The sequence below is a fragment of the Culex quinquefasciatus genome, chromosome 3, assembly GCF_015732765.1.
Source record: "Culex quinquefasciatus strain JHB chromosome 3, VPISU_Cqui_1.0_pri_paternal, whole genome shotgun sequence".
Taxonomy (NCBI): domain Eukaryota; kingdom Metazoa; phylum Arthropoda; class Insecta; order Diptera; family Culicidae; genus Culex; species Culex quinquefasciatus.
Genome location: NC_051863.1, coordinates 86,468,168 through 86,483,467, shown reverse-complemented (window position 1 = coordinate 86,483,467; position 15,300 = coordinate 86,468,168). Strand labels below are relative to the sequence as shown.

The 15,300-nt window shown below is 41.4% G+C and overlaps 2 protein-coding genes across 2 annotated transcripts in view; both read right to left on the bottom strand.

The window, feature by feature from the left end:
• Nucleotides 1-4,050: 4,050 nt before the first annotated feature.
• LOC6038335 (serine protease inhibitor 88Ea) lies at nt 4,051-5,423 on the bottom strand. The gene is made up of 3 exons (XM_038265968.1): nt 5,029-5,423; nt 4,857-4,971; nt 4,051-4,794 (listed from the first exon to the last, which is right to left on the bottom strand). The coding sequence occupies exons 1-3, from the start codon at nt 5,290-5,292 to the stop codon at nt 4,367-4,369; spliced, it is 807 nt and encodes a 268-aa protein (XP_038121896.1). The 5' UTR covers nt 5,293-5,423; the 3' UTR covers nt 4,051-4,366.
• Nucleotides 5,424-11,966: 6,543 nt separating this feature from the next.
• The window catches only part of LOC6048841, a 61,544-nt gene continuing 58,210 nt past the window's right edge, over nt 11,967-15,300 (bottom strand). The window contains exon 5 of the mRNA XM_038265893.1: nt 11,967-12,121. Within this exon, the coding sequence (XP_038121821.1) occupies nt 12,104-12,121 (18 nt within the window). The 3' untranslated portion in view covers nt 11,967-12,103. The remainder of the gene's footprint in view (nt 12,122-15,300) is intronic.

Here is a 15,300-nt window from a genome sequence, read left to right as displayed (position 1 = left end):
AGTGTTCAATTATAATTACAAGTAAGTACAGCATTATTGTATTTGTCATTTCACTCGCTTTTGTAAGTGATTTTAATCTTCAGCGATCAGTTTTCAGGGAGATTCCTCAAATAGTTACCTAATTAACCGCTCGAACAGTATTGTACGGAGTATCTGCAGCGTTTCATGATCGTACACGTCATCTTACGAAGCTGGCCGCTGACTCCTACACGGTTACAAAAAATCCCACTTTTGGGAGTTCAGATATCCCACTTTTGCCAGTTCGCTGAAGCGAACTCGAAAAAGTGTGATTTCTCGAACTTGTGAAATGGTGAAAATCATGAAAAAACAAGATCGATTCATCGAACTCCCAAACTGAGGCTCAAGCGGAGGACAACTGTCTGATCTGACCAATACAAACAAAGAACGAAATCCGAAACCGCGATGAACCTTTCTTCAGCAAAAACTGCACACTTTAGCAAGATTTCTTCCGTTTTTCACCCTTCAAACACCCCACCAACAGCCCCCACCCTCCCAAACCCTTCTCTCCCCTCAGGCTCCACCAAACCGCCTCCGGAACTGGCAATTTTCTATTTTGGCCTCCACCAATTTTCTCTTCCGGTCTATTGCAATTCTTGCTCGCATGACCCAAACAATTCATTCACATCAATGTTTTAGCATCACCCTAAACCCAAACTTCACACTGCCACATGCATGGACGCACGCCGAAAGCCAACCACGGTGGCGCACACCAATACAAACAAAACGCATCGAGAAAAAAAAACTGAAGAGCTCAGCGACGCCGGGCTAAAACAAATCACTCAGTAATGCACTTAATTAAACACTTTCTTCAAAAACTCCATCATTCCCGAATGGACGCAACACTATTTAGTAGATTAAAACACTTTTTGAACCGAAACCCCGGTTCCGAACTGTTAAAAAAACGAAAACAATCGAGCGCGATTTCCAGCAAGACCACGTCCTGTCAGTGTTGCCAGACCCACTCATGAGGGCTACAGGACACTAAATATCACTAAATGAGCACTTAATTTTAGCACTGAAAAACATTCAAAATGGCGACACCTGAAATTTGACTTTTGAACTTTGTATGGTGATTTGTAGGGAAACTATGAGGGCACTAAATTAGTGGTATAGGGCACTAAATAGCACTAAATGAGCACTAAATTTTAGCACTGAAAAACATTCAAAATGGCGACATCTGAAATTTGACTTTTGAACTTTGTATGGCGATTTGTATGGAAACTATGAGGGCACTAAATGTGGGGTATAGGGCACTAAATAGCACTAAATGAGCACTAAATTTTAGCACTGAAAAACATTCAAAATGGCGACATCTGAAATTTGACTTTTGAACTTTGTATGTCGATTTGTATGGAAACTATGAGGGCACTAAATGTGGGGTATAGGGCACTTAATAGCACTAAATGAGCACTAAATTTTAGTACTGAAACACATCAAAATGGCGACATCTAAAATTTGACTTTTGAACTTTGTATGGTGATTTGTATGGAAACTATGAGGGCGCTAAATGTGGGATATAGGGCACTAAATAGCACTAAATGAGCACTAAATTTTAGCACGAAAAAACATTCAAAATGGTGACATCTGAGATTTGACTTTTGAACATTGTACGGCGATTTGTATGGAAACTATGAGGGCACTAAATGTGGGGTATAGGGCACTAAAAAGCACTAAATGAGCACTAAATTTTAGCACGAAAATACATTCAAAATGGCGACATCTGAAATTTGACTTTTGAACTTTGTATGGTGATTTGTATGGAAACTATGAGGGCACTAAATGTGGGGTATATGGCACTTAAAAGCACTAAATGAGCACTACATTTTAGCACAAAAAACATTCAAAATGGTGACATCTGAAATTTGACTTTTGAACTTTGTATGGCGATTTGTATGGAAACTATGAGAGCACTAAATAGCACTAAATGAGCACTAAATTTTAGCACGAAAAAACATTCAAAATGGCGACATCTGAGATTTGACTTTTAAACTTTGTATGGCGATTTGTATGGAAATGAGCACTAAATTTTAGCACAAAAAAAATCAAAATGGCGACATGTGTCATCTGGCTTGTATTTCAAATTTTTGTATGGCGATTTGTATGGAAACTATGAGGGCACTAAATATCGGGTATAGGACACTAAATAGCACTAAATGAGCACTAAATTTTAGCACAAAGAAAATTCAAAATGGCGACATGTGTCATCTGGCTTGTATTTCAAAATTTTGTATGGCGATTTGTATGGAAACTATGAGGGCACTAAATATGGGGTATAGGGCACTAAATGAGCACTAAATTTTAGCACAAAGAAAATTCAAAATGGCGACATGTGTCATCTGGCTTGTATTTCATATTTTGTATGGCAATTTGTATGGAAACTATAAGGGCACTAAATGTGGGGTATAGGGCACTAAATAGCACTAAATGAGCACTAAATTTTAGCACAAAGAAAATTCAAAATGGCGACATGTGTCATCTGGCTTGTATTTCAAAATTTTGTATGGCGATTTGTATGGAAACTATGAGGGCACTAAATATGGGATATAGGGCACTAAATGAGCACTAAATTTTAGCACAAAGAAAATTCAAAATGGCGACATGTGTCATCTGGCTTGTATTTCAAATTTTGTATGGCAATTTGTATGGAAACTATGAGGGCACTAAATGTGGGGTATAGGGCACTAAATAGCACTAAATGAGCACTAAGTTTTAGCACAAAGAAAATTCTAAATGGCGACATGTGTCATCTGGCTTGTATAGACCGCGGGACTCAAAATCCGGAACGGGTCAACCTACGGAATCAGGCGCTGGCCATGGGAGTTCGCCCTCTATTCGGACGATGCGGAGCGCTCGGACTCGGTGGATGAAATCGTGGACGAAGCGCGCCGGCCAAAACAGGATCCGCTCAAACGGGGTTGTCCGGTGAAAGATCCCTCTCCCCGTAAGGAACGGACGAGGAAGCAATGGCGCATTACGATCTGGACGATGTGGCGATCGTGGAGGACGCGGAACAGCCACTGACGTACGAATTGTCCGGTTCGGACACGGAGAAGGAAATCGAGTGGGTCAAGCAGAAGCAGCGTGAGCAGACCAAGAATAGGGTGAGGTGTACGATAAGAGTACGGAGGAGTAAGAGGGAAGAATAGTGAGGAGAAGGAGAAGCAGTTGGACTTTTTTGAGCGGAAACGGTTCCTGCTGGATGACGACGTGGGTGCCGTGGATGTGATCAAGCTGGAGCGGTTAAAAACTTTAGTTGCCGGTACAATCGACCAAAACTGAATGATCAAGGCGAGCCAATCTTGGTTTAGCAAGCACCTGGAGTAGTTTTTTTTTTACAAAATTGATCCTCGAGCTTGCTCAAATACGTAAGTGAGCCGAACTTGCAGTTTTGAAGAATCTTTTATTGATCATTGATCAAATGCGGTCCTAAATAAAGCAGTTTATATAGCAATAACTAAAATTGCTTATTTATTTATTTAGAAAAAGCTAGGAATCTCCGATCCACTGTTCCGGTTTACGACTGTCCAGGTCGAAACCCTTAAGCAGACATTCCTGCTTGCTATCCGGCCGCCTAACTGACGAATGCTTCCCGTCGTTGTTCCGGCAGTCATTGCTAAACTTCAACTCAAACGTGACCATCACCCACGAATCGACGAGCTTGTCTAAATATTTCAAGCACTCGGCAAAACCCTTTTGGAACGGAACTAAATCTACTTCTGGTTCCCTTGAGTCCACGACCGGTTCCTGCTTCTTGCAAACACCTGTTCTTTGTTCGTTCTTCCCCGCTGTCTTTGGACATGGTTCCAGACAGTTTGTTATTGTTGCCGTCGTAATTTTTCACCGCTGCTACTGAAGGTTCTCCGACAGCCTTAACGACCAAGGCATCACCGATCAACCACTCGAATGTTTTATTCAGGTGGAACTTTTCCGCGACGTACTTTGGTTACTGGAAGCGTTTTCGTGATAATCAAATATTCAACAAAAGTGCGGGGCGTAGTTTTATAGTTTTACTCATATAAACTAAACCAATCAACTGAAAAATTTGATATTATTTTATTCAGAAATCCCGTTCACATTTGTTATATTCATTACGAAAAATCCCAATCCCAATAATACGACACGTTTTCGACCGAAACGTGTTCTGAAGGAATCTCCCGTTGGTGTGCACCAAGACGGTCAAGCAATTTCCCCACGTAATCATGACCAAAAACTCATCGAACGTACTTCCCTCGAAGCTTTCATCCTTGGTTTCCAGCTAAGTCATCTTCTGGGGTCGTTCCGGCTTCAAAAATCACTCTGGCTGGTGGTAAACTTCGTTGAACAGCTCGGCCTGCGTGGCGTAGTCCTAGATGACGAAGATGAACGGATGGTTGCAGTGAAACATGGCTGGATCGTCAGGTCGCGACGATCGGAAGCTGAACACGACTGTCGCGGATGCCACCGTCGCGACGGTGATCTTGAACTTTACCAGCACTTCACCGACCTGGACTTTCTTCGAGAAGCCGGAGAAGTTGGCCGAATTTTCGAACAGCTTGCCCATGCCTCGGCCCAGTACGGTCTTCATGTCGACGGGACGCGGAAATAATGCCCTCGTTATTGCCCCGCAGAGGATGTTCGGCGACGAGGTGAGGCGGGCAAGGAGTTTGTCAGTGCGTTGGATTCGGTAGGGGAGGGGGGGGGGGGGTAGGAACACGAACATCGAAACGCGGGACGCTTCGTCCTGACCGGTGTAGGGCAGCTCCAGGATGTGGCATCCGAGCTTCTCGTTGGCGGCTGGTGGAGGGACGAACCGGTTAGGTATTTGACAGCACAGTTGTTGATTGTAGATTACTCACCATGGTTGAAGGTTCCCTGGACGTGCATCATGTCGACAAACTCCTGGCGCTCGTTCGAAACGTAAAAGATCTCCTTCTGGGTCTCCTCTGGCTTGAATTTGCTCTGCCAGGTTCCCTACAAACGATCGTTTCAATTAACCACTGTAACTCTATCAAAGTTATTCAAACCCACCTTGAAGTAGGCAGCATTGGCGATCGCCAGCTTTGTGTTCTTCGTGGTCGAGCCCGGAATCAGCAGGTCCGTAATCTCCCCGTGCGTCGTGTTCTCCACCCAGTTGTTAATGTACAGCCGCTGCGATTCCGGATCATTCTCAAAGTCCAGCTTCTCAATCTCCTCGAAGAACTTGTCCTTCATGCACCGGAATCTGCTTCCCGAAGAACAGCTTATCAACTTAGTTTTGTCCGAACCGCATCGCCAGAGCCTTCTTCCCCACATTGTAAGCCTGCCACACTACCGGTTTGTAAATAATTAAAAAAAAAATTACGTAAAACGAGAAAAAAATGACTTTGGTGCAAAGACCTAACACGAAATCTCAATTTTTTTGGCTTGGCCTGCAAGGCCAAAAAACAAAAGCACAACAAAAACAAATCCTGAAGTTGTGTTTGGCCGTTTGACATAGGGCCAAAATGGAAAATGAAAACGAAACTATTGGCACTACGCCCCCCGGGGCATGGCCTTCCTCTAACGTGGGATTTCTGCTCCAGCGCCTCTGACGAGACAGGAGAAACCGGGACCGACGTTTTACTTCACCATCCGATAGAAGCTCAGTGGATAAGGCGGGAATCGAACCCGCGTCTCATAGCATCATCGGGATCGGCAGCCGAAGCCGCTACCCCTGCGCCACGAGACCCACTTGGAAAATGAAACACGCCAATGTTTACAAAGGCGATAAAACGCAAAGGGCTAAATCGATCCCGCATGTTGTTAACTTTTTTTTTTTGCTTTATTTATGAATTTATGTAGCTAAAAGTTTTTAACAAACTGTATTCAGCTACGCTGCAAGTGAGACACAATTTTACAGTTTTGCTATCTTACTAAACTACACAATTCAGTTACTGTTCCCTTAACAAATATTGCTTCACCTGCACTTTAAACACTGAAAGGGATAAATTCTTAAATCCTGTTGGTAGAGAGTTAAACATTACTACCCCCTGATAAAACAAATTTTTCTGGCCTTGGGTTGTTCTGACCCTATCAACTTAGTACAGTTCGTTTTGCCTTGTGTTACGCGAGTGTATAGTAGAATCACCTAATAGAACCGTGTTTGTTTTCATCAGATTATTTTTGATTTTGTAAATGTGGACTAACATATTGAATTTTGATAATAATTCGAGGCCTATGTAATTTTATCATCAATTTTACAGCAATAATGAAATGATAAGTGCAGTGCTTCTGGGGACGCGCAGTCCTGTTTTTTCTCGATAATTTTCGTCTCTTATGTGTCGCTGTTTGTGTGCATGGGGTGATTGGTCATAATAATTAAATAATGCCTTCATAAGTGCAGTGCTTCTGGGGACGCGCAGTCCTGTTTTTTCGCGAATAATTTTCGTCTCTTTTGTGTCTCTGTTTGTGTGCATGGGGTGATTGGTCATAGTAATTGAATAATGCCTTCATAAGTGCAGTGCTTCTGGGGACGCGCAGTCCTGTTTTTTCGCGATAATTTTCGTCTCTTTTGTGTCGTTATTTGTGTGCATGGGGTGCTTGGTCATTATAATTGAATAATGCCTTCATAAGTGCAGTGCTTCTGGGGACGCGCAGTCCTGTTTTTTCGCGATAATTTTCGTCTCTTTTGTGTCGTTATTTGTGTGCATGGGGTGATTGGTCATAATAATTGAATAATGCCTTCATAAGTGCAGTGCTTCTGGGGACGCGCAGTCCGGTTTTTTCGCGATAATTTTCGTCTCTTTTGTGTCGTTATTTGTGTGCATGGGGTGATTGGTCATAATAATTGAATAATGCCTTCATAAGTGCAGTGCTTCTGGGGACGCGCAGTCCTGTTTTTTCGCGATAATTTTCGTCTCTTTTGTGTCGTTATTTGTGTGCATGGGGTGCTTGGTCATTATAATTGAATAATGCCTTCATAAGTGCAGTGCTTCTGGGGACGCGCAGTCCTGTTTTTTCGCGATAATTTTCGTCTCTTTTGTGTCGTTATTTGTGTGCATGGGGTGATTGGTCATAATAATTGAATAATGCCTTCATAAGTGCAGTGCTTCTGGGGACGCGCAGTCCGGTTTTTTCGCGATAATTTTCGTCGTAAATGATCGTAAAATTTATTCCAATTTTTAGTTTTAGTATTAACTCATCAAACTATCGATTTTATGAAGAGTAAAGCGTCATTTATTTACTATTTTTGAAATTTGCTCGCGTTATCTAAATTGTAAAAACAGTAAAATTATACTGATAAGTCCAGCCCATAGCACTACTGCTCGGTTGGCACGCGTTCGATAAAAATAAACCATTTTAAATAATCAATTATCTATCTTTCCGCAGCCGGCTGCCTAAGATTTAAAAATTTCAACCGATAAACAAAATGCTCATGGTCACATCACTGCCACTCGTGAATCCTGACCTCATACCCATCTACTAACCCCCTCAAAACTCATGTGATACTTTGTCGGAGAAGCAGTCGATTGGGCGGTCTCTATCACTCAAGTATCGGATTAACATTCCCATCCACTTCCCCGTGACCCTACCACTGGTCGTGGCCGGCGCCGGTATTGATCAGCATGATAGGGGCCTTTGAGAAGTTGCGAAGCGAGGAAAGATAGCACCCACTCATCTTCCACGGCTCGTGGATGTAACTTCTGGAGGTCCTGGTCAATAACGGAGTAGCAACTGCGGGTGGGCACCTATGCTTATGCTTATGCTTTAATTTTACAGCAATAATGAAATGTTTTCAGAAAATTGAATACGGGGTAACATAACAATACTAGTTTTGCGTTTTTTATATGAATAATATCCATAGTCAGCCAAATAAGTTTAATATAGGAATTGAAAAACTAACCGCAGACTTCATCCTCGTTTTTCTCAATGTTTTGAAAAATGACAACGACCGTTTTACAATGTTTTGCTTGATTTTTTTTTATTTTTCCGATACAAACTTCACCTTCGAGTATCAATGGGTAAATGTTGCACGATTTTCCTCATATTTGGCCCAGAGTCCTAAAATAGCTGATGGAACAATATTCAGCTTGTGGAGCGAGGTTTTGAGAAAATGTCCCATATTCTGGGCACCCTAATGTGTACGCAATACATGCGCACGTAGATACTGGAATTTGTTGAGCGAACATCGAAATATGATAACTACGCCACCATGGGCTCCTAAGTGTTTGTGAGTATTTTTAACATTTTGAATTATTACCAAACCAATTGTTTTCCATTCACAATATCATATTATGGGCTTTGGGATATGATTGAAACACATATATCTGATTCATCATTATATATTAATCAAAACAACAATTACAACAGGATGTGTTTAAGGATGCGACAAATGAGAAGTTATTAGCTATTTATATACAATTTTTAAAAGCTTTTGCATTTAAGCGGTATACGCACTTCGGAAGGAACCGGTCAAGAAAAAAATCAAATGGGCAGCAGCGGCAGCGCAAGCAAGTCAGAGAGGGTGAAGAAAAGCCCCAAGAAATCGCTCCCTCTCCTTTGTTCTGCTGTTCGTAAAGCTGTTTCTTGACCCCTTTCCTTCCGATCTGCATACTAGCCTTTATACACAACTGAATTTCACTCCATCCTCACTTGAAAAGCAATTTTGGCAATGAAGTTTATATTTGCGTACTCGAACGTCCGTGCCATTAAAGCCATCGCCCAGGCGTGTGTGACAAACAAAACATTTAAAACATTTTAAATGATATAAAAGTCCCAGACTCTCGATAACCATAGCCGCTCCCCGGCCTGAAACGAAATATTGTATATTGTATTAAGTATATAAAATAATTGGCAAAGGATTTTTAATATTTTGTTCGAATTTTAAGAGAGAAACGGTACAGAAAATAGCCATAAATTTCAGCTTTGATTTAATGTTTCTATGAATCTATGACATTTTCCCGAAACCCATATTATCAAAGGGACATTTCTCCGAATGCCACTTCCGCGAAAAGACACTTCTCCTAATATTAATTTCCATTTACCCGAATTTCCCATTTCCCCTAATCGTCCACATCCCCGAATGCTATTTTCCCGAATGGGCCACAATCCCGAATGCCACTTACCCGATTAGTCATAACCCTGAATAATCCTTTCCCTGAATGCCAGGAGCGCGCGCGCTCCGGGGCACCGGGCATTTCCGCTTGACCGCGTTCGGGGAAATAGCATTTTATAAGAAAAAAAATTAATGGCAATTTTTATCACATCAAACTACATATAATATTGCTTGAAAGGTTCGTATTGGCCTTGAATGATCAACTTTCTTTTTGGCTTCATTCAGAACAGACGTAGCATTTTAGGGGGGAAGGGGTGTTGCCGGGTCCGGTGGTTTGGTGGTTAGCGTGGTAGCCTCCAAACCCCAGTATGGCCTGGGTTCAATCCCAGACGGACCCGGTGGCATTTTTCGTGACGAGATTTGCCTGATCACGCCTTCTATCGGATGGGGAAGTAAAACGTCGGTCCATTTGCAAGGAAATTTGTCTTTTTTCGAATTTTGTTCAAGAACCCAAAAATGGAACAAATAGGTACATACCCTGACTAACCTAAAGGTTAGGTCGTTAGCTCAGTCCAGGTGTAGGAGTCGTCTCCCTGGGTCCTGCCTCGGTGGAGTCGCTGGTAGGCAGTTGGACTAACAATCCAAAGGTCGTCAGTTCGAATCCCGGGGTGGATGGAAGCTTAGGTGTAAGAAGAGGTTTGCAATTGCCTCAACAATCAAGCCTTCGGACACCTAGTTTCGAGTAGGAATCTCGCAATCGAGAACGCCAAGGCAATGCTGTAGAGCGAATAATTTGATTTTTTGATTTACGCAAGCAAATTTACTAGCCTTGTTTCTACCACACTGAAAAAAATATTCTAATTTCAGTTATTAGTTATCTGTAAGCCCTTACATCCAATTGAAATGCTGTCAAAGACAAACTTATGGGAAATTGGTCGAGCTTTCCGGTAAAAATATTTACGAGACTGAAAAACTAAGTCTGTCGTATAGAAATTGCCAAAAACCACCAAAAATCCCGTTTTTTCAACATTTTTATTTTTAACGGTGCACATCAACCAGAGCTTTTGCACCAAGATTTTTGGTACAGATATTTTAGTATTTTCGAAACTACGAGAACTATTGATATAATTTTTTATTCATCCCTCAATGTACCGTCTACAAAACAATTTACAACGACATTTGACTATTTTTAAAATCAAATTGTTGCAGGATTGGGTCTGTAAGTTTGACAATTTTGGAATAAGAAGACAACAACTTCTTTGGTTGCTGTGCACCCTTAAAACCGCTGTATCTTCCCAAGGATTGGACATAGGACAATGGTCAATGAGGAGACTTTTATGTAAAATTGTCTGGAAAATCGATTCCCACTACCGGTTTTTAAAAATTTTGACGTTTAGACCACTTTTCAAAAAAACAGTTTTAGTAAATGATTTTTGTATTTTTTTAGGAGAGACATACCATCCTGCGTTTTTCGTCAGTCTTTTGGTAACATTTTAGGCTATTTCCTCAAAAAATTTGAACGAAAAAAAAATCGTGACATCACCTTTAACGGTACACATCGACCATAGCTTTTGCACCCAGATTTCTGTTACAGACATTTTAGTATCTTCAAAACTACGGGAACTATCGATATATTTATTTATTCATCCCCTAAATTACTGTCTTCATACACGCAGAGAAATGTTTTGTAGAATCAGCCTGTACGAGGTTTGAATCAACAAAAGTTTTGTTGAATATAATCAACAAAAAATGCGTTGAAACAAACCTTGATTTTCTCAATTCCACAAAAGTATTTTGTTGTTTTGAAAAAGCTGCTTTGACGTTTAGCGTTGATTCAACAAAAATCGCGATTTTCAATTCAACAAAACGTTTTGTTGATTCAAATATGCCTTATTTTTCTGCGTGTAGTTATTTACAACAAAGTTTGATTATTTTTACAATCAGATTCTTGCAGGATTGGGTCCGTAAGTTTGACAATTTTGGAATAAGAACAAAACAACTTCCTTGGTTGCTGTGCACCCTTAAATTTAAGTTTTAGACTGAAAAATCGAAAAATCTCATAGATGTGGCGTGTATTTTTGTTTCAGTGTATTTTTGTCAGAAAGCCCGTCCAATGTTGTACAAGTTTGTCTTCGACCACTTTTTGATAGGACGCAACGGCTTTGAGATACAGTATTTTTTAAATTACAAAATACAAAAATATTTAAATACCTTACGCCCTTCTCAAATTTTATTTTCGAGTACTATTGGCTCCATATACACAAAAATGGCTTATGTAGGATAACATGTCTACAAAGTTTCATTGAAATTGGAGAGGGTCGGGTACAAAAGTACCAGAAAAAATCCTGATTTGAGCTGGAATTGCTCTTTAGCGAAAATGATGATTAAGGGATATGAAAATTCGTGAAAATTTAAATGTTAACAAGCCTTACCCGACAAACTTCGTTCTGCCCTTTTTTTGTTTCCTGACGTTTCTTGCTTGTTTGCTATTTTAGCCTGCTGTGATCAAAATTTGATTTTACGCAGCTTTTCCCATACAATCTGAAGATTTTCCGGAATCGGTTCCAGAGTGGCCAAAGTGTCAATTAGTTAGCGTAAGAACCTTCCGTGGGCTTATACGAACCCAACGCAACAAAGAGCACCTCAATCCGACGCTCCGTAGTGAACTGATTCGCGTTCGAACAAAACCGTCGAAATTTTTTATATATATAGAAGATAAACGGCAATTGGCGTAAGTGTCACTTCGGGGAAATGGCATTCGGGGAAATGGCCGACTATTCGGGGATATAGCTGATTAGGGGAAATGATATTCGGGGAAATGGCATTCGGGGATGTGGCTGATTAGGGGAAGTGGTATTCGGGGATGTGGCCAATTAGGGGAAATGATTTTCGTGGAAATGGCATTCGGGGAAATGAGCTAGACCCGTTTCTATATGATTTTCTTCTTTCTTACCTAACTCATTATTGCAATGTGAACATTTTTTTTTACCACTCACGCTAAGAATTTTATCCTCGTTTTCATTGGGATTATTGCTTTGTGCACTAGATGTATTCACATTCATTTCATTTGCGAGCAAACGAGTCATGTTGTTAGGATTGTCGAAGCTCCTGTGAAAAATAAAATAAACATGATTAACGCAACCGCTCGATTCAAAGCACATGCTCTTCTCCCTCAACCGCTCTCTTTCTTACATTCCGCCGTGACGTTGCAACGCTTTGACTTTTCTTTTTTCAGTATTTCGGTTGTATCTCAAAAAATACATTGAAAAGGTACATATGTTATTACAAATTTGGAGTACATTAAATTTCCTATAACAATCATTGTTGAAACATTATTTTAAGCAATAATTCTATTTTTGAGAGGGGAATATGTAGCGTGACGTTACAACGCGTGACTTTTTCTCAATCCTGACCCAATTCATGTTTCGCCATTAACTCTGCTCTGTTAAACGACAAATTTGGAGTTCTTCGTCCATTTTAAGTGTAAAATTCGTCAACAAATCGAATGCAAAAAAATCAAACCATCCACATTAACGACCCCCAGGTCTTTTGTGGTCTCTGTTGCAAGTTTCTGCTCGAACCTAGGAGTCCGAAGGCTTGAATGGGGAGAGCACCCAAACCTCTTTCTACTCCAAGGAACCTTCCACCCCAGTGTTTGAACTGACGACCTTTGGATTGCGAGTCCAACCGCCGCCAGCGATTCCACCGGAGTAGGCTTGGTTTGGTGTGTTGTTTGTACTTATGGCATGGAGACGACTCCTACACCTGGAATGACTTAACGGCCTAACAACCAAGGCCGGGACCGACGTTTTACTTCCTCATCCGATGGAAGGTTGGAGCAGATGGGAATCGATGCAATCTAATGCAATCATTAGATTTTCGAAAAAAAAAATCAAAACTCGATTTTTAAAGACCACTTACATTTTGTGACGTTGCAACGCTCTGTTTTTGAAAACAGGGTTTTTCGTTGCTTTGCAACGTCACGAAATTTTAGTTTCAAAATAAATCATGGTTTTTGTTAGTTTGAACAACTGTAGGTTAAGATTTTATTATGAGACACAAGTTCTTCCCGGCAAACTTCGTCCTGCCCTTTTTTGGTTTCCTGACGTTTCTTGCTTGTTTGCTAACTCAGCCTCCTGTGATCAAAATTTGATTTTACGCAGCTTTTCCCATACAATCTGCAGATTTTCCGGAATCGGTTCCAGAGTGGCCAAAGTGTCAATTAGTTAGCGTAAGAACCTTCCTTGGACTTATACGAACCCAACGAAACAAAGAGCACCTCGATCCGACGCTCCATATTGAACTGATTCGCGTTCGAACAAAACCGTCGAAATTTTTTATATATATAGATTAATAGACAGTACAAGGATATGTGAATTGATTGGCCCCATGTTAGACCCATCATTATTGACAAAGGACTTTGTCTTAAAGCTCTATCTGCGGTGTCAATGCAAAATTTTTCGAAAATGTAGCGTTACCGTCGCAAGCCCTCGGCGTGACATTCTGTTTCTGTTGCGTAGATGCCGTGAAAACTATTTAAGCTAAAAGTTAGCCTCTGGAGGATTTAGTGTCCATCAGACTTTCATCAAAGACGGACCTTACGTTGGGAATTTTATTGCTCACACACACACACACACGCAGGTGGTGCACGAACTTGAGAGGAGGTCCAAGAAGTTATTGACGGTAGCCAGAACGGTCACCGGAATACCGAAATTATTGGGAACAATTTGGTAGGATATCGGCCACACCCGGAGTGGCCAGTGCCATGTGGGAAGGTTCTACCGGGAGGACATTTACGGAACCATACAAATTTGGGCAATATGGGTATCAAAATTCATGGTTTTTGATACTGGTAATGAAAATGACCATTTTGGCAGGATTGGCCACACCCGGAGTGGCCAGTGCCCTGTGGGAAGGTTCTACCGGGAGGACATTTACGGAACAATACAAATTTGGGCAATATGGGTATCAAAATTCATGGTTTTTGATACTGGTAATGAAAATGACCATTTTGGCAGGATTGGCCACACCCGGAGTGGCCAGTGCCCTGTGGGAAGGTTCTACCGGGAGGACATTTACGGAACCATACAAATTTGGGCAATATGGGTATCAAAATTCATGGTTTTTGATACTGGTAATGAAAATGACCATTTTGGCTGGATTGGCCACACCCGGAGTGGCCAGTGCCCTGTGGGAAGGTTCTACCGGGAGGACATTTACGGAACCATACAAATTTGGGCAATATGGGTATCAAAATTCATGGTTTTTGATACTGGTAATGAAAATTACCATTTTGGCAGGATTGGCCACACCCGGAGTGGCCAGTGCCCTGTGGGAAGGTTCTACCGGGAGGACATTTACGGAACCATACAAATTTGGGCAATATGGGTATCAAAATTCATGGTTTTTGATACTGGTAATGAAAATGACCATTTTGGCAGGATTGGCCACACCCGGAGTGGCCATTGCACTAAGGGAAGGTTCTACCGGGAGGACATTTACGGAACCATACAAATTTGGGCAATATGGGTATCAAAATTCATGGTTTTTGATACTGGTAATGAAAATGACCATTTTGGCAGGATTGGCCACACCCGGAGTGGCCATTGCCCTAAGGGAAGGTTCTACCGGGAGGACATTTACGGAACCATACAAATTTGGGCAATATGGGTATCAAAATTCATGGTTTTTGATACTGGTAATGAAAATGACCATTTTGGCAGGATTGGCCACACCCGGAGTGGCCATTGCTCTGAGGGAAGGTTCTACCGGGAGGACATTTACGGAACCATACAAATTTGGCAATATGGGTATCAAAATTCATGGTTTTTGATACTGGTAATGAAAATTACCATTTTGGCAGGATTGGCCACACCCGGAGTGGCCATTGCCCTGAGGGAAGGTTCTACCGGGAAGACATTTACGGAACCATACAAATTTGGGCAATATGGGTATCAAAATTCATGGTTTTTGATACTGGTAATGAAAATGACCATTTTGGCAGGATTGGCCACACCCGGAGTGGCCATTGCCCTGAGGGAAGGTTCTACCGGGAGGACATTTACGGAACCATACAAATTTGGGCAATATGGGTATCAAAATTCATGGTTTTTGATACTGGTGATGAAAATGGACATTTTGGCAGGATTGGCCACACCCGGAGTGGCCATTGCTCTGAGGGAAGGTTCTACCGGGAGGACATTTACGGAACCATACAAATTTGGCAATATGGGTATCAAAATTCATGGTTTTTGATACTGGTAATGAAAATTACCATTTTGGCAGGA